At 40.0% G+C, this 25,229-nt stretch overlaps 2 protein-coding genes and 2 non-coding genes across 12 annotated transcripts in view; 3 read left to right on the plus strand and 1 right to left on the minus strand.

The window, feature by feature from the left end:
- Positions 1–46: 46 nt before the first annotated feature.
- On the plus strand, positions 47–3,703 carry EEF1B2 (eukaryotic translation elongation factor 1 beta 2). The gene is made up of 6 exons (XM_068948050.1): positions 47–185; positions 347–469; positions 1,822–1,945; positions 2,364–2,430; positions 3,107–3,232; positions 3,513–3,703. The coding sequence occupies exons 1-6, from the start codon at positions 106–108 to the stop codon at positions 3,665–3,667; spliced, it is 675 nt and encodes a 224-aa protein (XP_068804151.1). The 5' UTR covers positions 47–105; the 3' UTR covers positions 3,668–3,703.
- Positions 2,209–2,288, plus strand: LOC138067730 (small nucleolar RNA SNORD51). Its single transcript, XR_011142108.1, has one exon. It is a non-coding gene; the product is annotated as a small nucleolar RNA SNORD51 (small nucleolar RNA).
- Positions 2,754–2,887, plus strand: LOC138067734 (small nucleolar RNA SNORA41). The gene has a single exon (XR_011142112.1). It is a non-coding gene; the product is annotated as a small nucleolar RNA SNORA41 (small nucleolar RNA).
- Positions 3,704–7,039: 3,336 nt separating the features above from the next.
- Positions 7,040–25,229, minus strand: part of CMKLR2 (chemerin chemokine-like receptor 2) — a 28,430-nt gene continuing 10,240 nt past the window's right edge. For 5 of the 9 annotated variants that reach the window (XM_068948045.1, XM_068948047.1, XM_068948046.1 and 2 more), the window contains 3 exons: positions 23,003–23,150; positions 11,758–11,807; positions 7,040–9,857 (listed from right to left, as the gene is read on the minus strand). In XM_068948045.1, coding sequence (XP_068804146.1) covers positions 8,789–9,841 — 1,053 coding nt within the window. In that variant the 5' untranslated portion in view covers positions 9,842–9,857; positions 11,758–11,807; positions 23,003–23,150 and the 3' untranslated portion in view covers positions 7,040–8,788. Of the gene's footprint in view, positions 9,858–11,757; positions 11,808–16,873; positions 16,919–17,981; positions 18,037–23,002; positions 23,151–25,229 lie in introns of those variants that run through there. The other 4 variants (XM_068948048.1, XM_009674763.2, XM_068948049.1 and 1 more) reach the window with 3 other exon arrangements.

Raw genomic sequence — 25,229 nt, forward strand, 5'->3', positions numbered from 1 at the left:
AGGGATACGCCAACCGCTATATAAAGGAGGCGCGAGGGCACCTGGGTCTTTTTCCGCGGCGGTTAGGGGCGGGAGCGCGTGTGTGCCTGCCGCGCCGCTGCCGCCATGGGCTTCGGGGACCTCAAGTCCGCCGCCGGCCTCCAGGTCCTCAATGACTTCCTGGCCGACAGGAGCTACATCGAGGGGTGAGTGGGGGAGCGGAGCGTGGGGGCTGGGGGGGGGGGATGGCGGGCGGCGCCGTGGGCCTGTGGCGCCGCACGGCTTCTCGCACTTTCGGCAGCGGCGGCGGGTTCCCGCCGCGCCGCGTGCGCCCGGGGCTCGCTGACTTACGGCCTGTCGCCCGCAGGTACGTCCCCTCCCAGGCCGATATCGCCGTCTTCGAAGCGATCGCCGCCCCCCCTCCTGCAGACCTGTTTCATGCTCTCCGGTGGTACAACCACATTAAGTCTTACGAAAAGCAAAAGGCCAGGTACGGTTAAATCCGGAAACGGTGATGCACGTGCAGGCTCGCCTATGAAGCTTTGCGTTTCTCTTTCTAAGCTGAAACGAAATAGCGTTTCTCTCCGATATTATGCAGTTCTGGGAGCAAGCAAGGTAGATATCTTGTTTTGCCAATGCACATGCCTCTCTCTTGAAACTTACAGAAGCTGACTCTGCCTCTGTTCAGCTGCTGGGACTTCTGCTAAAACTTGTGAGAAGAACTTGGGTCTTGTTGTTGTCTTTTATATGGATAACTGTTGTGAAAGCTGGAAACTACTTATTGGAAATTGACCCTATAAAGGCAACACCAAAATGGGCCAGGAACTGTTACAGTAGTTTTTGAAGATGAGCATACAGTTTTTAGATGATTAAGGGAAGTGATTCATTCAGATTTAATTCCAGAGGACAAAACAAAATTGATAACTTAATGCAGAAACACCTACAAAGGGAGGAAATATGAAAGCAAATGTTATTTTTTTTCTTTTTTAGTGATTTTAGTGTTCATGAAAGGTGCTGTATTGACATCCATGGAGACTGCAGGCCTCTATAAAAAGGTACAGAATAGGTAGTGTCAGTATTGCTACACTGCCTCCTCTATGTGCCTCAGTCCTATTTTGGAGGGAACTCTTCTAAAATTGGGTGGCTCAGTCACCAGTCTGTTTCTGAAGCTCTTGTATCCTAAATGGGACTGAGATTATAAGTTACTTGACAAAGTCTGCTCTGTGGAAACTGCTGCTGGTTACTATAAAGCTAGATTTACAGTTGTTGTAACAGCATTTCACAGTAGCAATGGAAAGAATAAGTTTACAGAACTATATAGACTAGAAGAAAAAGTTTATTTCAGGGGATTCTTGTCCCTCATGTGCTAGTAAAAGCTATCTTCTGGAGTAAAGCATTCACTAAAACTTCCAAAAAGTCGCAGAATCAATTACCTTGCCACAGTATTTGTTTTCTATTGCTATTAATCTTTAATCAGACCTAAATATTTTTAGGGAAACATGAATGAGAAGTTGAAAATTCTTCCTGCATATGTTTTACAGATTAACAGTTCCATTAAGAAAAGGTTTTTTCTTACACTTGCGTGGAACAGCAATGTTGGGCAGGATCTTCTCTGCTTAGACAAGTAGTCTTTGTATGTAGGATTTGTTGTAATTGTCTTAACTAGCATGCTGTAGGAGCATTTGGTGTTGGTCATTAAGGAGCTTCTGTTTTCAAGTAGCAGAATGGAATGGGTTCTTATTGCAAGTTTCTTTCTTTCCTGACTGTACTGTAGGTTGACTGAAATTAGCAGTATCTGCATTGACATTTGAATATGTCCCTAATATCTGCTGCTTTGTTTAGTTTGCCAGGTGTAAAGAAGGCTTTGGGGAAGTATGGTCCTGCTGATGTTGAAGACACAACAGGTGCAGCCACAGATAGCAAAGATGATGATGATATTGATCTCTTTGGATCTGATGATGAGGAGGTAATGGTGTTTTGGCAGGGGGTACTATACTTGCTTCTTCAAAGATATGATTTTTTTAAAATCTGTTTTTTGAAGTATCTAGATAGGCAGATTTTTGTGTTACTGGTTTAGACTACCTTGATTTTGTTTATTTGATACCAGGTCTTATTCAGAATCCTCAGATTGATCTGCTTTGGCAGAACAGAAGAAAAGTCTGGGAACATAAAAAGCCAGAGTAGAGAGGAATATATTCCAATGACATCAATTGTTGTCTTTAACTTTGACTGGCTACATGATGAATGAAACAAAAAATCACCATCTTTCGACTGACAATTGTGATGATTTGTTTTTGCCTGACTAGATGCCAGTCAATTCAATAGTGCTTTGAAGATGTGGATGTTTTGTTGGTGCTTTCCTGTGACTTCAGTTTCTCTTTCAGGAAAGTGAAGAAGCAAAGAAACTAAGGGAGGAGCGCCTGGCCCAATATGAGTCTAAGAAGTCCAAAAGTATGCCTACTAAAAACTTTGTTCTATGTTTGCATCATGTAGTTGAACAGGCTGACTAGAAAACAGAATTTTTTTAAATCTGTAATAGATAGAGCTTACTTGACTGGAATGAGACGCAAATAATTCACTTTACTTGAATTTGCTCTACCAAAAGGCCAAGCTTTACCTACAAAGAGATGGGCCCAGGATTTTCTTTGCCAGTTTTACTTCTGCTTTGTTCATAAAATGCACCTATGCTAGAATCCCTCTACAGGTGACTTGTAAAAAGGCTGGTCAGAAGCTACTCTCTATTTAGAGAAAAGGCTGTGATATGAAAGTGCAGACTCCACAGCTTACTGGTCTGGAACTGTTCAGAACTGTAGCAGTTGCAGGATTCCCTCTGTGGAAAATAAACTGTTACATGGTATTAGCTCCTTCTCAGAACCTCTGAAAAGGACTTGCTATGTAACTAACAGTGTCAGCTTCTTACTGTATGCTCTCTTGTGAAAGCAGTGATCTCAACCTGTGTATCTAAATATCTTAAACACTGGGATGTGTATAGTGTTTGAAATGCATGTTGGTACAAGAGGCCTGCCTCAGTAATGTGAGGTGTTTCTTGTTTATAAGTGTACTGATATGAGGGTTTTTGGAAACTCCTGAGGACTTATGGTGGTTTTCTTCCCTTTTTTCCTTCCAGAACCAGCTGTTGTTGCTAAATCATCAATCTTGCTTGATGTGAAACCTTGGGATGATGAGACAGACATGGCCAAATTAGAGGAGTGTGTTCGAAGCATTCAAGTAGATGGCTTGGTCTGGGGATCTTGTAAGTAGGAGAAAAATGCAAAGCAAGGGAGAGGGATGTAGTAGTGTTGTTTTTTAAATTGTATGAGTAGACAGATTTGTGGTCACTGTTTTCTGCTCTGTAGAAATACAGGTAGCTAATGGAGTAGTGGAGGGATTCCAAAACTGCAGTGTAAGTAGCACTAGCTGTGTATGTGTGGCACTTATATCCCTGCAAATTAGTGAATTATCTGATGTGCATGCACTTCTTTAGAGACTTCATAAACCAAGGAGTATTAAATGTTTTCTTTTTCTTTTGACAGCCAAGCTAGTACCAGTTGGCTATGGTATCAAAAAGCTTCAGATTCAGTGTGTTGTTGAAGATGATAAAGTTGGAACAGATATGCTGGAAGAAAGAATAACAGCTTTTGAAGATTATGTACAATCGATGGATGTAGCTGCTTTCAATAAAATCTAAATCTTGCTATGTCTAGAATAAATGTAAGCAAAAATAGAGCTGTGTTTCTGGTTAATGCAAAATCAGACTTATCTTTTACTAGTGTAAAGCTTGATGGGTAGAATAGAGGTTAAAGTGAATTTCAGGGCTGCTCTAACACCCTGGCACCCACTGTAGTGCCCAGTTTGTGAAGGAACTACAAAAAGTTTATGTATTTACCACCAATATAGCATTTAACCCTTATATGGCTTTAAAAATCTGGAATACCCTTCGTTCCATTTTGGGGGGTAGAAGAAGGGGGGAAAGGGGATACCACATCCTTAAATTTTGTTTGTAATCCCTCTGGAAGGGGGGATTGCTCTAAGGGAAAAAGCGGTGCTAGGGCAAAGTGCAAGTAACTTTTTTAGCTGTTCTGTTAGGAGTATTGATTGCTTCTGTTTAAGGATGATGACTAAGAATTTATACTGTGCTACTTGTTGAAAGCTAGAGCTTACTATCATCAAGGCAATAAATGAAAGGCAAGTTAAAGGCAACAGGAAGGACTAAATTCAATTTCACTAGAAACCTTCTCTAATGCAAGTTGATTATCTGGCCTAAAGCTGCTGTGGGAACTTCAACCATGATCTGTTTAGATTTTGATCTCCTTTTCCTCTGAGGTGTTGAATTTTACACTGAAATTGTAGAAATATTTGCCCCTTTCTTGGGGCAAATTGTGATGTTAAAATGATGGCCAATAAAATCACCTATTTTGTGATAGCTGAGGTCACGAAAGAAGCTGAGAGAAGAGCTTTTGTGAGAACAGTTTCTGACTGCCTGTTTTGAGGTCTTGGTGTGTCTTGTACCTCAGACAGTACAGGGAAGTGTTGGTTATCCTTAAGAGTAGACTTCTGCTACTGAAAAGATGCTATTAACTTAAAAATGACTAGGGGGCAGTATATGCCTTCTACAAGGCATAGAGTTGATTGTCCAACCCCCTGAATGTGCTTTTGTGAGAATTAATGGGTTGCAGTAATTGCATGCTAAGGTGAAGGAGGATCTTTATATGGAGAGAGAGCTTTTCAAATTTGAAGGTGAAGCACGCTCCAGTCTAATAACAAACTTAGTGTTCAATTAAAATGTAAAGGTAGTGACACACAGTAACTAACACTAGTTTAGCTAATACAAAGAACTGTTTACTTGGCTGCAGATTGGTTTCAGAGTTGATTTTTTTGACCTTTTAAAGACTGAAGAACCCAACAGAACTAAACTTTTTCCAAAAAGTAATGCTGAATAACCCATAGGAGTAATGTAAAGCTTTTAGACAAATTTGCATTTCTAGGGGGTGTGTTGAACTGAGAGAGAATTACTGTGACTGCGAAACAAGCCATGTGCCATGTCAGTCACCAACAAGAAGGTGCTCAGTGGTGGAGCCAGATAGCTGCAGTTGAAGCTAACAGTTCTTGGTTTTGCTGAGCAGCTGCATGTGGTTATCTGGTACAGCAGGTCCTGTTTCTCTTTGTTTAAAGGTCTGCCAGTTTCAGATTATGTAAAGACGTTGTTTTGCAATTTCTTTTAGAAAAAGATCTGCCAGCCAGAGGTTTAAAGCATGATTTAAAAACCAAAAGTATAATTACAGGCTCTATCCCTACCTTCCATAAAATTAACTAAGAGACTAGCTTTATCCTATGTGCAATTACCTTAATGCACAGTCTCCTTTCTCTGGCTGCTCTACAGCATGTAACTTTCAGTGTTTCCCACATGCTGCTGTTAAAAACAAGAGATTAGCAAATGCTACATCAAAAAAAACCCTTTTGTTATTCTTGGCTATTGCCCTTTGTGACATTCCATTCAAAGCACTTCTTATTCAGACCTTGAAACTTTCTTTGACCTTGAAATTAAAGCTCTAAGTGGATATAATGGTTTGACTTATAGGCTTCCTTTGCTAAAAGACAGTATTACATGAGCTGTGCACCTGGCCTGCCACAACTGGCTTTGATTTTTGTATCTTTTGTTTATGCTCAGTGTGCATGTACAATTTATTTGGTTTTCTTGGAGGCAGAAGAAAACTTGCTGCATAGGAACCATACAAAAAAGATACAGAGCACATTCTCCTCTGTTGCAGAATAGATAGGTAGGTGTGCGTGGCAATTTCAGGATAATAGTTAATACCACTGGTGAGACAGAGCTCAGCGATTTTGTGGAGTACTTGATACTACAGTGGGGTGTTGAGCAGCCATAAGTCCCATTTTAATAGTAATGTCTTGGCCACAAGGCAATTCTACAAAACTCAAGTTTACGTACCTTAGTTTTTTTGTGTAGTAGTTGGGGATGTGGTGGTATGTTACAGTGTCATTGTGCCTGTGAAAAATCAGGATCTGAGAGTAAAGGAGGCATTTCTATCCCATGTGTACCCCATAACAGTAAGATCAGCAGAAAGTACAAGAAGTTAAATATGTGATATACAGAAATACTGGGAAAATGTACTGGTTTAGCTTTATCAGGTGTTAGCATTCAGCAATGCCTGTAGCTACAAGATTTTACAGAAAGAAAATGTTTAAACAAAAGTGTAAACTGCAAACTAATCTAGTTAACAAGCTTCAGAGGTACAAACTGTTTGGGAAGCAGGTGAGAGTAAGTCACTGGAGTTGCTGGTAAGTCTGTCAAATATCAGATTTGCTGATAGCTATGATTCTTGGCTGGCTGGCTGACTAACCTTAAAGCTATTTTTCATTCTTGAGTTATTTCTGCAGTGTCTTTTAACAAGATGGGATGAATACCCTTCCTCTGGCTTTTTTCCACTGTGGTGATTTGGGTGAGCGTTTCTCAGTCCAAGCAGCATGAGAATTGTTTGCGTTGTTTTAGACGCTCTTTGGAAGCAGAGACCTAGAATGCTATCTCTTTAATTTAGGTATCTTCTGTTACCCTTGCAGAAATAACGCAGAGAGAATCCTGTAGCTGATCTTGCTGTGAATGAGTAGTTACTTTGCAAAGCTGTTAATCGTTTCTTTCCATAGACAGGAATGATTTTGGCCTTCTTGCTTTACTAAATTCTGTTCTGTAGCTGGTTTGTATCTACTTTGGGGGAGGCTTTAGCTCAAGGTGTTGATTAGATGCTGGCACTGTAGTTTTTATTGTTGGAGCTTTTGAAGTACTGATCCTAGTAAAGCACTGTGGAAACATCCTCTGATAATTTACAGAGGACAGAGCCATACACATATTTCAAAATCAGGCTCTTTATATACCACTATTCATGCTTGTGTAGCTGACATCCAAGGTGAAAACAAATAAATCTTAATTCCTGAAGCAGAAGAAAGGACAGTTTGTTTTATTATCCAAAATCTTTGCAAAGGAGCTTTTCTAAGAATGTAGACAGTCACCCCTTACTGCTGCTGACAAAAGCAAATGAACACACTCTTCAGAGACAACAAAATTTTATTACTCCACTTGGAGTACAGTCAGGAGCATAGCACTAACACATCATTCTTAGAAAGATGTCAGGGGATATGTGAAGAAAAAATGCAAAATGTTTGATTTGGCACCACACTACTGAATATGTCTAAAAGACAATCATGAGTCAGTATGTACCAGGCAGTGAGTGACTCAGAGGAAAAAGTGCTGCCTACCAACTTTCCAGCCCAAAGATAAATACATTGAAATTCCACTGATCCTACCTTAACTCTCCCAACTTTAAACCAGAGCCTAAAGAAACATAGTTACAGACCACAGTCAGATTGTTTCTATTTGCACAGCTACCCATATAGGGATGTGCTCCTCTGTGTGTGTGTATTTGCTTTCGTATGAAATGTATTTACATAAAATAACATTTATAATTCAATTAAGGCCATATACGTATTGTCAAGCCACAGAAACTAGATAGATCATCTGAAAGGCAATTTGATTCTTCATTCTGAGGCCAATAATGAGAAAATACTGGTCAAATTGAACCCAAAATCTTATGCTCCTACTTTTAATGGAGCTTTATCTCACATTCAACTTAATTCAGTGGTTTTGCCTCAGATATTGGTCCACTTTATTTAGCATGTATCTGTGTGCATTGGTGGATGAATGATTCTACAGCAAGCAACAAGTTGGAGTGGGATATAACTTCATTAGGGCTGTTGCCTCTTTCTTATTGGAATAGATGTTATTTCCTGAGTGTATTGTCCTGCCTCTAGCTCGGCAAAGAGGTCTGAATTTGGCTTGTAACAGAACCGTGCCAAATTCACTGCATCCATTTTTAGAAGGTTTGCATTAAGGCAAACAAAGCGTTAAATTACTTCTTAACCTTTTTCTTTTTGTGAGAGCAATAAAAAGCAACTGATTGTCATGAACCTCTTCAAACCTAAAGCCCAGAGAAAGTATGTGTGTGGCAGGGGGCCTTTAATCTCAGCTTCTCAAAGAAACATTTCTACTAATTCTGCTCACATTTCAAATGAACCAAATACTTATTTGAAACCACCTCAGTATTGTACATCCAACTAGTAATAAGAACACAAGAATAAGGGGGTAAGTGACCAGCAAGCACAGTGATTCCTGCCTTACCTATTTGAGTGTAAGGCAAAGAGCAACGGGAGAAATCAGAATTTATTTCTGTGTTGTTCTTTTTTAACAAGAGAAGGCAACAATTCAGTGTTCTCTATATTGGGATCCTTTCTGACTGGAAAGGGGAACCACTGACAGCTTTGCTTAGCTATGGTGTAGCCAGGAGATTCCTTTAAGCAGCGCTAGACACTCAGGGCTGTCATAACCCACTGACGTACAGCCAGGATGGGATGAGGATGCCCAGATCTACAGCATTGTCAGTGAGGGCAAGGAGGAATTTTTTTTTTTAGTTTTTTTTTTTTTTTAAGTCATCAAGGTATGGAATTGCAACAACAACAACAAAACAGGATTAATAATAGAAATATTCACATTCCTGTTCAGAAACCAAATTAGAGCAGTTCCAGTTATGCTGACAGCTTTCAGTTCAGGCTCATTGCAACCACACCGCACCCAAATGATGTGTCCTGTAAAAACCTTCCAAGGAAAGCAGCATGCGCAATTCAGCCAGTTGTTTACATAAAACTGTTTATGCAAAGATGCACATCTGAAGGCAGATGTGAAGACAAGAACATCTCCAAATCTCCTGCCAGTTATTTTGGAGAGGGATAGTGACAAGAGCAGTCACTGAGCAGTTTCGCAATAGCATGCGGGTGCATGGATGTTGTCTGAGCTCCACAGCTGCTCACTGACAGTCCCTGAGCGGCTCACTTCCCACAGTGCTAATTTTAGCACTTCAGAGACAGTTGTCTTGACCTGGGCTTGGAACTTCTTGCTAATCAGAACATAGAGGATTGGATTAAGGCAACTGTTGATGAAAGCAAGGCCAGTGGAGAGGGGAATGCCATCCTGCAATAAGCCGTGCAAGTTTTCATCATGGTGAGCAGACAGCTCCACAATGCTGAATATGTGATATGGTGTCCAGCAAAGAAAAAAAGCTACGACTACAGCAATGATGGTCCAGAAAAGCCTGCTGGAAGTCAGTACAGTTCTCTTCTTCACCTTCACAATCAGCAGCGAGTAGCAAATGACCATGGTCACTAGTGGAAAGAGGTAACCAAATGCAAGTCGCACCCATATGAGAATGTGGTGTCTCAGCAGAATGAGTTCTCTGTCATGCACATGGAAGTTGTTGTAGCAAAGGGTGATGTTGTTGAGAACTGTAGTTGTGTCTCTGAAGTATAAGGCGGGGCCACCGATAATTGCAGCCGAGATCCAAATGATCCCACTAAGAATGAGGGTGTTCCTTACAGTCCGATATTTGTAGGAAAAGACTGGGTGGACTAGGCGGATGTAGCGGTCAAGGCTGATGAACGTCAGGAAGAAAACACTGGCAAACATATTAAGGAGTGCAATGAACGAGTTCATTTTGCAGAGCCACTTCCCAAAAGGCCAGTGGAAGCCCATTGCCACATAGGTAATATACAGGGGCAAGAAGAGAACAAAGATGAAATCTGCAATGGCCAGATTGAGGAACCAGAGTGTAGAGACAGATTTATCCCACTTAAAGCCCATAAACCAGATGACAATGGCATTACCTGGCACTCCCAGCAGAAATGCCACGCTGTAAAAGGAAAGGGAAATCATATGGGCAATGCTGAGGGAGGACTGGGGTGATTCATCTTCCTCAGACAGGTCATAGATATAAGAGTAATTCTCAAAATCTTCGAATTCCATGCTGCACAGCTTCTTTCTGGGGAGGAAAAGGAACAGAACTGTCAAAAGGGAACTGTTTTACTGCACTGCAAGTAGTAACCTGTAATTCTTTTGAGTTCTTGGTCATAAAATAAATACACTGACTAAGTTTCACATACCTATCACTTTTTAGCTGTCAATTACTAGTACAAAGCCCGTAGAGTATTTTAGGCTGCATATATTTCAAGTAATACTCAGGATAAACAACACTGGAAATCTTCAGGAACTGTTTTCCTTGCATTCATTTCTTAGCAGAGGGCACTGAGCACAAAATCACTGATAAATTTCTGTGAGATCCTTGGCTGTAAAGTTTTTATTGAAGTACTGACTGTATTCTTTTCTAATTACTTTTGGTATTTTACTGCTCTGTTCCTCTTTGAAACAATTTTTATGGATCATATCAGAAGTGTGGATCATAGCAGAAATCAGAAGAACCAGGCATCTATGTAGGCAAAAAAGTGCAGTTAAAAATGCCAGAGAGCTTTCTTTTTTTCCCCTGCATTGCTAACATCCCCCCCGCCCCAAATTATAGTTAACAAAATCATAGACAACGATTTCTCCATCAGCTGAAAGTACCTGGGCTTCTTCCTCTCTGTCATCCTAAGGCTGGATGCTGGACTTTCTGCCTAGCAGTGCTGCTGACTGCAGCAGGACTTCTTTGGAACACAGTACAGTTATTATAACACCTATGAAGGTGTCGTATCTAGCCATTAAGAAGTTACTCCACAAATAATATACAAAATTAACAAAACAACAGTGAACTAGGGTCACTGAACCTGAGCTCACATCTACCCATTTCACTTTGCTGGAACGGATCCATCTTTACCTGTGTCAATGAGACCCAGGCAGATTTAACATTCTTATTTTCATCTGGAATATTGGCACTGAAAGATGCTCGGCACTTAACAAATAAACGAATACCTTCCTCATAGATGCTCTGTAGGATAGAGAGCCATTTCAAGAAATGCAGTAGAAAATTAGGTCTTAATTTCGGAGGCTGCAAACAAAGAACCTGGACAAATGTAAGCCTCATCAACACGGAAAACTACCCATGAATATTTATTGGCATGCCAGAAAATGACATAATGAATAAAATGCCACATGTTACTGGCATTAAATCTACTAGAAATAGTAGATTTAATACTCTGACTTCTAAAAACAATTTATATCAGCACCTGACACATGGTGCTCTAAAACATTAATCATTTTCTCTTCTGCTACAGAAAAACAAAGCATCTAGAACAACAGACCTTAGCAGAGTTTGCTACACAGCAAAACGTAAAAAAAAAAAAAAAAATCATAAGTTGACATATTTAGAACTTATCTGAATTGACTGACAAAGCTGAATCACTACCAATTCTCTCCAGACTTTAATGAGAAAAGATAATGGATTAAAACAAGGAATCTGGGTCTTCTGGCTAAGACAATACTTGAACTTGGGAATCTGTTGGCTCCGCTACAGATTTCATAGCCTTAAAATATAGGCTATTGTGAGAACTGCATTAACTCTTGAAGCAATCAGGTACTTAGATTATATTATTGTCTTTTTTGATTTATTAATTTGCTACTGAATTTATTCCGCCTCATTTGATAATAGAATACCTCCTAGGATCATAAACTTTCCCTGCACCTTTTGGAATTGCAATTTTTTTGAAGTTTTTGCAGTAGTGAATAACAAAACTAGCTTGGTCTTTGAAAAGGTAAGCTCATGCATATATTCATCCCTTTAATATAGACTTAATTTCAAGTTTATGCATAAATCCTGTTGAATTCAGGGGGCTCAAGTTCATGCTGAAATGCTTTGCTGAGCCACAACTGTAAGAATTACACTTTAGTAATGTGGAGCTGAATTTTAAATTGGCCCCCTGTGTTTTATTCAATAATACAAATATTTTTACCTCTTTTTGTTGACCACAGCGGATCACTTAACTTTGGGTAGAGGATGAACCTGAAAAATATCAACATTTCCAACAATAAGGGTAGAAAAAAACATGGGAGCTGCTTCCCAGGCTTCCTTAAAGCTACAGCTAGTCAATGTAATTGCCACACCACAAAAGAAGGAAATTCTCCAGCAGCAAGGGATGTAGAGGAGGAAACATAAGGAGCATATTTCAAGGGAAAGGCATACAACTATGGTATTATTCCACTACTGAGCTGAGAAAAATGTAACATGTGAAAGAAAATAAAGCCTCCCAGGAGAACAACGCAGACTGTAAAAGCTATAGCTGGAAATGTCTTGCTGATTCAGTCACCGGAGATGCCCAACTAGCTTTAGGAAAAAAACAACAAAAAAAAAAGATAGTGTCTCAGTTTCTCAGTTTTCTTCTATTGGAAAAGCTTCTGGAACTCGCAAGTACAACACAATCTTTCACATAGGAATTTTCTCCTAAAACTGAAAAGGAAGAGTGTGGGAGGGAGAGGAGGGGAGAAACAGAAATATAAGCCAAATGAAAAAGCCAGAAAGAAAGAAAAACAGGAAAACAGATAGCAAATAGAGGTTGAGAAAGAAAAAAGCACTAAGAAGTTCTGCATTCACTCTGTGGTACTGCCAAAACTACAGCCCAGCACAGATGACCACAGTCTGACAAGGGCACCTACCATGGTCAAAACAAACATACTGCTAAATTCTATCATTGTTGGCAGCTACATTCTCTGGCTGAACTCAGCTGCACTGACAGGCTGTGACTGACAGCAGAGTATGACCAGCCCAAAGCTGCATCATGGGTGAGCTCGCTGGTGCATTTCTGAGCACTTACTCCTTTCCAGAACTGAAATTCAGCCTGCACTTTTGGACCCTTTCTCTTCATTCCTGTAATTCCATTAATTTTTGCCGGCTAAAGGACAAGAGGAGTCGGGTCTCAGGAGTATGCTGTCTATAGAACCACTGCTGGAAAAATGTATTCATGTATGTATCTTTACTCCAAAGAGTCATTCACTTATTTCGGAAGGATTACTTGCATAAGTGAAGTTACGCATGTGCACACATATAGGCAGGATTAGATTTCTCATTTGTAAATGGATGGAAAAGGTTAAAAAAAAAAAAAAAAAAGTTGTGTAATTCTATACCTCTTGATACAAAAATATGTAATAAAAGTCAATACAGTCTATTCTGTCAGGAGGCTATGATAACATCTGCCCTTTCTAATTTACATCAGTCTGAAGGAATGCTACTTGGTTAGTTGTCCTGATAAAATAATACTTACTGGGCTGCATTTATGTAATTACATGCCCCGTGGGGGTAGATTTTGCATCAAATACCAGTACCACCCATCTGAGTCATTTTTTCAAACATAACATCTGCTGAGAAATGGTCTAAACAAGGAGCCGTACCACTAACATCTGGAACACTACATTTGGACATCAAGGTTAATAATTGGATTTTTGAGTGTTTTTGCCTGTATACAGAACTATAGTTTCAATTTGAATTTATGCACATTAATAAGTAAATGCTACTTTTCAGACTCTTGCTGATTAACACCTGCATTCCAGTCACTAACAAGGTTTGCTTTTAAGTTTCTCAAGAGCTAGCACAATGCAACGATATTTGGATTCACGCATTTTCTGCCCATACGCGTAGCTGCAAACACTTTATTTCTAAAAATAATAATGCCAGTAACAAGCATGTGATAAGTACCCAGCAATGTTCATTTTATATTTAGAATGTCAAAGATGCTATACAGCAGAAGGAAAACATAACTAAATAAATATCAAGTATTTACTAAGCCCCTTGTAGTTTAAAACTCCTCCATGGAGGGAGCACACCTCTATAATGCATTGTATTTTGAGGAATTACTTTTCTAAGCTTGTATTTTTCCCTTGCCTCTAATTTCTAGTCTTCCAATGCAGTAAATCTTTAGCAGTAGGCAAAAAAAAACAAAAAAAAAGGCAGAAGGAACACTGCTTTCCATTGCATCCGATGCACAGACACTGAAACTAGACTCTATGGGTAGGGCTTGATAAAATTGCCAATTACATTTGCAAAGCCCAGAAACTTTTCCAGCTGACATCCACATATACAAAGTGCTTCTATAACAGGATTAAGAGTGTTAGGCCCTGCCCCGAGCAAGATGAGTAGTAGTGGATTTTCAGTGGAACTATTGCTGGTTTACACCAATAAGGATGCAGACTTTTACTTCTGGGATAACTGTCAAGCATCATTCAGCATGGAGGTTTCTTTGTGTTTTTGAAATACACAGAGTCCTAAATACATGAATTTATTTTTTTTTATTTATTAATAAATTCTTAGAGGCAGAGCTGTCTTGCAGTTCAAATCCACATCTTGAAAATGAAGAAATTTAATTCATGTCCTGATTCTGTCACTGATTCCCTGTATGACTTTTAACAAATGGCCAATCTCCAGGGTCGGAAGACTCCTTTATGAACCTGTCTGCAAACAGAGGCCCAACAGAGAAAACAGATCTTTTGCCAGCAATTTCCCCTTGGCTTTGAGGCCTACTGCTAGAGGCTTAGTGCAGTGCACTGCCTCAGTCTCTGCTGGTCTAGGGTTGCAAAAAGGAGCCAGAGGGAGGAAAATATTTTTCAGTAAACAGGAAAGTGTGGTTAGAAGCCTTGCAATAGGGATTGGGGCAGCTACAGGTTACAGAACAGTGTTGTATCGTATTTGGATGAACACATCCAAGTTTAGACTTCATCCTGTCTTTTTTTTTTTTTTTTTAATAGTAAACAGTCTGTATAAAGTGTATGCTTAGCAGTTGTTCTCTGACTGCTGTCTGTTCCTGTTTGCTGAGGTCACAAGCACCTCTGAAAACTGACCTTCCTTAATTCAGTTGTTTAATTATGAATATAGTTGCTTAATTTTAAGCAAACAGGTTTCAGAATGTTTGACCAGAGGTTTCATTTCCTGTCCCCATCTGTGAAATAGAAATTAATTGCTAAATGACTTCATAGGAATATAACAGGCGGATACTCAGCACCAGTACCTTGAGATCCTGGGCCAGACAAATCTAAAGAAACAGAGATTATTAATAGATACTTCTAGAACATAAGGGCACAGACCTGCTGGGAAGAAATTTTACAGTGTGCCATATACAGTGTCGTTCTTTGAGTTTCAGCAGTGAATTCCAGGATCAGATACCAACTAATAATCACGTTTTCATAGCTCTCTGTTACAAGCGACTAGAGTTGCATTATTCCACTGCGTTACAGTATTTTAGAAAATTGACCCATAAAGACAACCCAGACAGATGACTGGATGTGCTTAAACAGATCAGCTTTTGTCACACTAAAGACGGCCTTACGGTTATGACGTGGGACCAGGACTTTGGATGTTCTGTCTATGCCACATGCATCCTGTTTGACCAGGGGAAGTCATTTGACCCCTCCATGCCTCAGCCCTGAGGTCAGTGGAACAGCTTTGGAAGGAAATTAAATTGGGTTTTAGTCTAAAATAGAAGACAAACAAAGCAGTCACATTTTCCGTTCACTTTGCGTGATGCAAAGTCTTCCAAGGGGATCAAAACTCTCTGGACACTGTGCAAATTAGCATCCAATTTAATTACACAGGCCTTTTATGCCACCTAGTTGGGCCGCAGCCAGTGCAGCCTCTCACACTTGGCCCTCATCACTTCAAAAATTTACAGAGTGGGCCAAGGGAAGAACTTATTCATTGTCTGTGTTAGTTAAAAGTTAACACAAATATTTGAGTGGCAATCACTAAATCTATTTGTTCAGTGCGGTAAGCAGCGCTCACAGCCTTTGCTTGGCCAGCTAAGGTGATGTCAGAGGTTAAAATCATGGCCCCCAAGTTCACAGGAAAATCATGGTTTGCAGAGTTGGCTGTCTCAACAGTTAACTGCATAAAAAGGGATATATTACACAACCTCTCCTTTTAATATCTTTACAAATAATTCTGGGCTTTTCACATTCCATGTATATGATCTATGGCTATGGCTAAAGGAAAGCTGACTTGATTGACTCACTTCAATTTTGCCAGTTGCAAGAGTCAGATCTTAGAAAACAACTAGATTTTCAAAAGGTCACTGCCTGCTTGTCATGCCGTGTCTCAGCAAGTCTGCCTGGCTATTGAATTCATTTGAAAGAAAACTCAAAGAAAACTTTATGGGACTTTTGGGATGCTACATTTTTAATTTATCTGCCTTCAAAACCATAAATATGAAATTCACCTAGCAGTTTATCTGTGGAATTCAAAACACAGATGGCTGAGCAAGTTTAGAGGTTTATACTTCTGTCCGGAATGTATTTTTACAAAGACATCAGCAAAGATCCTAAAACTCACAGGGAATACTGACAAGATTACAAACTAGCTGTCACGGACTCCTGTGTATGTATTTCTTCCTCAAAAAAAACCAAAACCAAGATGACCACTTGACTCCAGATAGAAACAATCCTATAGCAGGAAGTGCCTGATCTTTCATACTTAAAAATATATATATATATAAAAATAACTATGCTATAATTTAAGCCTAAATCCGGCCCTGCAGATAAAGCTACTAGGAAATCAGCGTTTTGATTTGGTATATACAAGAGTAGAATCAAGACTTGGTTGTATGTTCCCTCCCTCCCTCCCTCCCTCTCTCTCACACACACACACTCCCACCCCTTGACTATTGTTCTAATGAACACTAGATATATGTTAATGAACCTATATCATAAGCTGTCCTGAATTCAATAGCTAGAATAGGTCATATGGTAGGTATGATATGTGACTGGAAACCTTTTCAAGCACAATGTAGAAATAATTGTTCTAGCAGACAAGTCAAGACTGCAAATAAGCATCACTCTCCCTGATGACTCTCAGTGAAGCAGCGTTAAAAATGCATATGCAGTGAGCAGGCAGACATTTCCTGCAATTTATGCCAAAAGCAATGTTCTTTAAGCAAGACCAAACATGACCTTCTTAGTCATAGCACACCACTCCATCTGTGGTATTGAAGCCATTTGACCAGATAATCACCTCATAACACTTTACCCAGACAAACTGAGTTTACAGCAAGATGAACAAACCCTTCTAGGGCAGACTCAGTTAATACTTACAAAAGAACGATTTCAGACGAGTACTTTTGCTGCCACAGAAATATCAAAGAGCAAAGAAAAAAAATCCAACTTTATACTTAAATAACACCGCTGTAATAGGAAAAATATCTGCAGCAGGTCTGGCTTGAATATAACAAATCATCCAGACAATGGCTGCAATTGAGCGGCATACCATTTCCACCATCAGGGAACTCATAAATGCCGGCAGCCAGCAACTGTGTATCATCAAAAGTGATTTATTTTCATGCACATCCCAAGCACCAAGACCTCCACCCTCAGAGAAGACACAAACTCGGATGTCTGTGGTGAGGGTCATGTGGTAACACTTGTTAGTGCTGGCTCCTGCTCTCATTCCATTCTTTAGTACAGCTAAAAGTACAAATATCTTTTTAATATTCCTTTTGTATGTAAGGGGTTGCTGTAACAACTACAAGTCTATTACGCAACCCCAAATATCTTATAGTGCCAAGCACAGTTAAGAACAGAAGAGATGATATCTGCGAAACATTTAAAATGGTTCTGTTCTGGGAAAAACAAACAAACAAACAAAAGACCAAAGCATCCTTACAAGTAGATACAAATAGAAGTTTAGGAAAACCGTGCCACCTGAGATTTAAATTGTGATCTTACGTGATCGTATATCGTATCTGTCAGTACTGTCTGACTAAGTGTTTACATAAGCAATCATAACGTCCTACCGCTCACGCCCCAAGCGAGCTGGGCTCACGTGGCAAGTATCACCAGTCTGCCTTACGGAAAAGGAGGTAGAGAAGGACCTACAGGAAGGCTTTGATTGAACCAGGCACTAAACCTGTAATACCTGCCTGGTGCCTCAACCACAGACCAATCCTCCTTTCTTAAACAAAGCACTAATCCCCTGTTCACAACAGCATGGAGACGTTGTGTCTTCCCCTCTGGTAGTCCTTCACCCTCTGGAGAAGAGATCCTGCCTGGGTTTCCCCCGACTGTACCAGAGGGGGCCAGCACTTCCCTGGGCAGCCCTTGCAGACTCTGTTTGGATTTCTCTATAATGAAGATAAACTGAACCTGAACCTACAGCGTTTGCCTAACATGCATATTAATCTGGTACTGCAGGTGCAGGACATACCTCAGAGCTGTCAAGCACACCTCCCTGATGATCAAGCCGAGCAGGGACACCATGTATCATATTGGTTGTGTCTTCAGCACAGAGGACATGCATGCTAACGAAATTTTGTTCCAGGGAAGTTTCACATGTTTTCTATTCCTTCCCAAATGCCAGCAGTCTTTTCTCTGGCTAACTGCCAAGACAATAACTGCATACCTACAGCAAAGGAGACGCCCTTTTTTAAATTTTTTTTTCATCTTCACAGTGACTGGATTGATAAGATAATGAATGCTTGTATTTCCAATTAAACACAGCTTTTTATGGTTTTCATTGAAACGTTAAATGGAATTGTTATTTCACAATTGTTTCCCGTTTGTGACGGAACAAGGTTTTGGATAGAGTTCCTATGATCATTACGCTTCGCTGCACATGTTTTTATAATGATTGTGCTCCTTCAGCAAACACATGCTTTAATCACAACTCCCTCCTAACAGGGAGGACCAAAGTGAGAACAGAGAATAAAGAGTGAATATAGAGGTTTCTTTCAGAATAGCAACTGTTGTGTCAGCAGATTGATTAATGCCAATTTAACATATGCTAGACAACAGCCATTCTGAAACTACCACAGCGTGACAACAGGTCATCATCAAAAAATCAGAACATCCTCCTCCAACAAGATATGGAATCTCTATTACATTACAGACAAAAAACAGGTTACAATCTGTTATACTTACAGTCCTTTCAACAAGAAGAGTTAAGAGCTAACCCCTGGGAAAATTAGCAACACAGCTCATTCCTCAAATATGCCTTCTTCTATCCTGTTTTACTTTACATATTCATTTTTCAGTCACTTCTGCCAGTATGTTTGGTTATGTACTGCCCTGTAAATTTTAACTCTATTCTTATAGGTTAACTCTACTGCTCATTAAATCTACATCAGCAGTTACTTCTAGCACGATTGCAACATTGCTATGGTTATATTACTCCTGACACATACTTTCGCACTGGTTTATCAGAACATCCAATTCTGAAACAGCGCTAGTAGATAAGCCAAGAATTTCAACTGATGAGATAACACGCTTCATTTTGTCCTCACAGTTAATACACTAGAGTCACTGTGTCCCGTAGACTAAGAGTATTTACTTCTGTGTGAGCATATCTTTAATATCCCCACTCATACAAAGCTAATTCTTTTATTTACTTTAAGCTCAGGTCTCAAATAATCCCTGCCTGCATTTCTGCAAACCTGAAAACTTCATACTGTTAAAATAATTTCAGGAGGGTTGGATATCTATCTATCTCCCTAATATGCCATTGGGAACACTCCCTAACACTGATGAGACTAGATGGCACCTATGATTATGGTATTAAACTAGAAGCCTGGAAATACTGGCTCTACAGCCTTCCCATATTACCTTTGCAAATCGCTCCTATTTCATACTGAATTTGACTCCACCAGATAAGGAACACCCCCCCCCCCCCCCCCCGGGAAGAGTTCGGGATACCCATGACATGTTACTCAGCTCTCCTGTATGGACAATGGTTCTTCACATTTCTGAACCACCTCAGTGGAAGGATGTGAAGCTAAACTCATTGAAAGAGGATCACCAGAAAGAAGAAACAGGATTGTAAAATGTGGAATTACATGGATGCTACAGTGCCTACTGTTTTCTAATTACTATTTTACTCCCTCGTTCATCTAGCAAGCTTCAAAAGAGAACAAAACTTGCTGTGCCAGGCTCACACTCGCTGAAAGAGGCAAGTATTTTATGTAAGGAAAGTACCCAAAGGCCCTAGCCTTTGAGATCAAAGCCTCTTTGGTTCTAGGCACTATATAAGCACATAATGAGACACAATTCCTTCTTGGTTTATAATTAAAATAGAATAAACAGACACAAGGAGGGTAGGGAAAAGAACAGAATTATCTTGTCTAAACCAAACAGCAGATTCAAAGGTGGAGCTGAAGACAAACTCAGACCTTGCCAAAAGAATGAAGAGGCAAATATATTTTGTGGATAGAGAATAAAGGTGTTGGTTCTTCATACTGGTGCCTCATGACTCTTGAAATACATCGTCTGAGAAGTATCAAGAAGGCCCACGAGAGAGGTATTAGGGTGGGAAGGAAAGAAACAAACACATTTGGGAGAAGAAAGATGAAGAGAGGGTTAACAGAAACAGGAACGCATTGCTCCCATCTCCCAGATTACCTTTCTATGGTCTAATTAGCAACCCAAGAATCCTAAAAGTTAAAACTGCAAATATTCATACTCTCCCCACTAGATGGCGCATGTTTTTCTCCCAAGTTCAGAGCTTCAAACAACCCCCCATTTCGCCTCCTTTCTCTGCAAGTGGTGTCCAAGTGTTCTAAGCGCCTTAGATTGACTGACCTGCCCAAAAAGGAAAAAACAATCCTCAAAAACTCAAGCCAAAAAAATAAACAGATATTGAAGCTTGTGGGATAAACTATGAGGATCTTAACTGGTTTGGCTTCCATCCTCATACAAGCAAACCTTCAGTGGATTTATCTAAACATACTCGAGCTAGCAGTTGGTACTAAATGGCCTATGGTAGTGGATATGTGAAAAGTGCCTATATAGCAACTCTCAATAGCTTTAAGGTCAAGCAAATACAAGAATTAATACACTAGTCTCTTCTTCTCTTGCACTGGTAATTGATGAAAAAGTACTTTGACCAAGGAAATGACCAGAGGAGAAGGATCCCACACAAGAGAAGGGATGCTTAATTCTCTCTGTGTGCACTGAAGTCATCCCTGTTAAATGCTGTGACTTAGAGTTTTGTAAAGATCTGCCAGAGAGAGGAGACTAATAGTAGACACTAGAAGCTGAGGACATGGCAAGAACAATGGTCTTGACGAGTAACTTCTGGGGAAAGAGCAAGTGCTCATGCTGAGCTCCCCTAGAAACGCTCTGTTTCCTTTGAGGAGACATGTTTCTTCTGTCTCAAGAGCCACGAGGACACTGTACAGTAGCAGTAGGTGTTGGGGAGTTGATCCGTGCATGGTGGCATTTTCCCCTCTGAAACCTAATGCCTCTTGGTCACTGCCCTTCCCAGTCACAGCAGCCCTCTCATCTGGCAATCTGGCAGGAGAAGCTGCTCCTCCCACTTACTCTCTTGCAAAGCGAGCAACATTGTGCAACCACTAGCTTCAGACCGAAGGAATCTAAATCAAACCTTTATCAGAAAATAATGATTGAAAATAAACCAAACATCCAGCCACCACAGTGACAGAGACACAGCTTAACTGTTGGCACATTCCATCAGACACAATGAATAAACAAACTAACCCTAAGAGCGCTCAGCCTGCAGTCCTCTGCAAAATCAGCTCCTTATTGCTTGGAATAGCAGTTATTCACTAAAAGATAATATCCAAGAGCACATGACAAACTTTGTGGCTTTTCAGAAACACAGGCAGAAGGTCATTTATTAAGATAACTGGCTTGCCAGTTGCTAGTAGACACAATTATAAATTCACCTCTTGAATCAAGCTATCTATCAGAAATAAACACGATTCTAACAGCTTTTCAGAAGTTATTTATTAAGCTGTCAGCGGAGAAGGAACTTATTAGAACAAAAAGGAAGAATTTATAATGTATACAACATATAAATTGCAATATTGTCATCAACAGTTTATCCCTGCCCCCATGAGTTCAGTGAAAAGTTGTGGTCAGATCCGGCCAATGAATCCCTATACAGAGCTTCCGTGACTAATGATCCCTCTCTGCAAATGCAGTTATAGAATCTAGACCATACGTTTGTTCTCCAGGGTTGAATGCTCTCTGCTGTGCCAGAATCAAAGGGATTCTAAGTGCAACTCTAGGATCACTCACAGTGTATATACAAAAGCCTCGGGATTAAGGTAAACTTGATAAAACCTCTATTCTGTCCAGTTTGCCTGGCAAAAGCAGCTGATAATGTTTTAAAGTTGGGCAGAAGCTGCAGTGTTATTAAACAATGCTAAACTGGGTTATGAGAATGTTTGCATTTCCTAATTCAACACAGGCAAAGCAATAATATGGAGCTAGTGAAAGTAAGCTGTCATAAGCAAGTTAATCCTGAATCACAGTTTCCACAAACCTGATTTGACTAATTCTTGCACCCTGATACACTCTCACTCTCTCTCTCTGTTTCCTCCTTAGCTATGAATTAATAATCATGTAAAATTATGCAATAATACAATTTAATTTAATTAGAAAGCAAGTGAGTTCTAATTCTTAGGGACTCTATACTAATCTTATTGCAAGTCTACAAAAACATTTATGGGGTATTTTTTTGCTTTGCAATAGATCGTATTTTGAAAGGCTACAGATGACAATGATGTGGTTATCTCGAAGTCTGAACAGGAGGTTGAATCCTATACTGTTTCATGGTGCGATGATATGAAAGGGTTCACATTATCTTGTCCCCTCTCAGGAAACACCGTTGTTCATAACAGCTAGATGCACATCCTTCTAGCTTATTTCACGACTAGCATATGCGTACACATCTTCCAGTTCCACTCATAGGAGTCCTTTTTAATTCGGCACCAGTGTAATTCTTCAGATTTTGTTAATCTGTAACCGGGAGTGATTTTCAGTTTCTGCTCTAGAATCTATTTAGTTCAGACCCAACACACTGGAATTTGGTACGGCTGTTGGAAACATACTACCCTTAAGCAATTCAAACAAATTATAACCGACATACAAGGTTACAGAGAAAGACTAACAGATTCTTATTTAAGTCGAGGTCATTTAGCATTCTTTGGCAGGATACAGGAATTCTTGAAGTGGATATAAATGCATTAGGAAGCCACTAAAAATTAAATTCACACCTACTTTCATATCATTTCACGCTGGCAGTCTAGTTCAAAATAATCTTTGAAATAAAGAGTATCAGGTTCTTTTTAAGAAGTCCCTTTAGTCAGCGTGCACTACACTACATTACAGGATGCAAGAGCTGTTTTTGTACCTGCAGAAACGCATTCATTTGGAAGAGAGAGAGAGACAGAGAGAAAGGTTTAAAACATAACAGAGAAATGGACCTACCCTGTTTAGCTCTTTGGAAGGAAGTGCACTGTAAATCGGGGATGCGATCTCTGCAGCAGAGGGAAGAGTGAAGCGATCTGCAAAGTTCAGAGCGACTTCAGTGTGATTCCAGCTGCTTCACTTGGCTACTGCCTTCCTTCTAATAAAGCTGCAGAATGATATAACACAGTGTTTGTTTTCAGCTGTGAGGAAGTTGTTTCCAACTTCCCTTGGTTTTCTAGACCCAGTTTTGAAATATTGCCTTTTTTTGTAATCCCAGTATTTCACCAAAAATAAATGTTAGACATCTGAATGAATCATTTTGGTTGGTGTCCAAGCAAGCAACAGATGTGGTGGTTGATGAATGGAAATGGACCTTACAGTTGCAAGCTGCTTTTTCTTAAGCAGAGAAAAGGCTTGAACAGTATTTCTTTGTCGGCGTGCACTCTGGTTTACAGAAAATAATGTTGAATGAACAGAAAGTTGCTTTTAAAGCTACACTGAAAGTATCATTTTGTAACTGTACAATGTGTTACATTATGCCTTCATTTTGTATTTATGTTTAGTAGATTCATATCCTTTTGTACCTAAGAGAGAGCCGAGCTCCTCAAAACACCAGCAATCAGTCCCTCTGCCAGTCAGGCAGCGTCAGAGCTTTGAACTGGCTTTTAGGAGACTCTTCTTGATTTCCAGTTCTATCAAGAACCTGCTGTGATTGCAGTGATTGCCGCCAGGCCTCATCACTTCCCTGAACCTTAGCTTTTCAGTTGGTAAAATTGTAATATTATTCCTCTAATACCTACATACTATAGCTTCACCTGATTCTGGCGGTACTGCGCTCATTTGGAATCATACCGTTTTTAAACCAGCTGAGGAGCTGTCAGCCTACTGAATCTTGTAAATGGAAGCAGTAAAATAATAACTAGTGGTACTCCTCTGTCGTTAATGCAAAACATGCAAAATCTACAACACTGTTGGAATCTAAATCAATTCCAAATTTTTCAGATATCAACACTACTGTTCCCATTGAACAACTGAAAAAACAGAAGAGGGAAGCGCTCAGTGAGAAGCGGCAATGCTCACACTTCAGCATCTAGGTAGTGAGGCTATTAGTTTTAAGCACTTCTGTTACGGTCCAGAGATCGTAGAGTCTCTTAACAAGAACCAGTTAACTCCTTTCAGCAAAATCACCCTGCTTCCTCTTCTCCCAGTACAGTTTAAAAAATTGATATCTTGCACATGTAAAAAGTTATGAATGAATGAAAGGTGGAGATTATGCTACAATGGGATACAGAGTCCCTGACACTGGAGGAAAGGGGTGGCAAGGTCTGACCTGTGCAGGGAATTCATGAGACAGGAGGCAAAGATTTTGCCCCTGGGAAGTGAAGGAGCGTCCTCAGTCCCTGGCCAGTGTACAGCTCTCCTCCATGGAATGAATAATCTGGGGCAAATCTTAAAAGCCTTACTTGACTGCTTGCTTTTGCCCCAGAGTAAACTCTAGTGAATTAACAGGGGGTTGCCTGAAGAAAGACTCAAGGATCTCAGGATCTGGCACCTCTGTTATATGTTTCTTGCTATTTAAAGATTTCCTCTTTTCTCCAGGCAACTGATAGGTGAACCTTTGCTAGAAAAAGCTCTTTTAATAGCACTTCTTTTGTAAATATTGGGATAAGGTAAATATAGGCCCTGTTGCAGAGCAGATCTGAGTATTTTGCTTGTAATGGCACATGAGTCTGTCTTCAGGTACTCTGCCAAATCCAGTTATTGTAGGGCAGTGAATTCTTGGGCTTGTTCAGTACTATTTCAGTAGGACAAAAGAGGAAATTAGAGGGTAAATAACCTCCACACACCATCTGCTGTAAAAGCAAAACCTCAGCAAGCAAAAGTATGCCATTTGCTTTTCCCGTCAGCACAGGATGCATTCTGGAGTGTGGAATGCATTCTGGCAGGTCTGGGGCCATGAGGAATTGTCCTTAAGGGGCTGTTTCCTTCACCATAAACTGGAACAGACTTGTGACTGCTCTAATACGTACTGGGATGATAGTTTGACTTCATCATCATCCAAAAGCAAAGGGAGGATTAAACTTCACACAGTAATTTTCCTCGCCCTTCCTGCCACTGTGCCAAATATGAAATCACAACAGCTAAAGATCCAGAAGACATTTTGTGGAGAAAAAAATTTCCATAGAAATGGAGTTTTTTTTTTTCCCCAAGTACAGCAGATTACTAAATTTAAAAGAGAATTTTT

The sequence above is a fragment of the Struthio camelus genome, chromosome 6 (assembly GCF_040807025.1).
Source record: "Struthio camelus isolate bStrCam1 chromosome 6, bStrCam1.hap1, whole genome shotgun sequence".
NCBI lineage: Eukaryota > Metazoa > Chordata > Aves > Struthioniformes > Struthionidae > Struthio > Struthio camelus.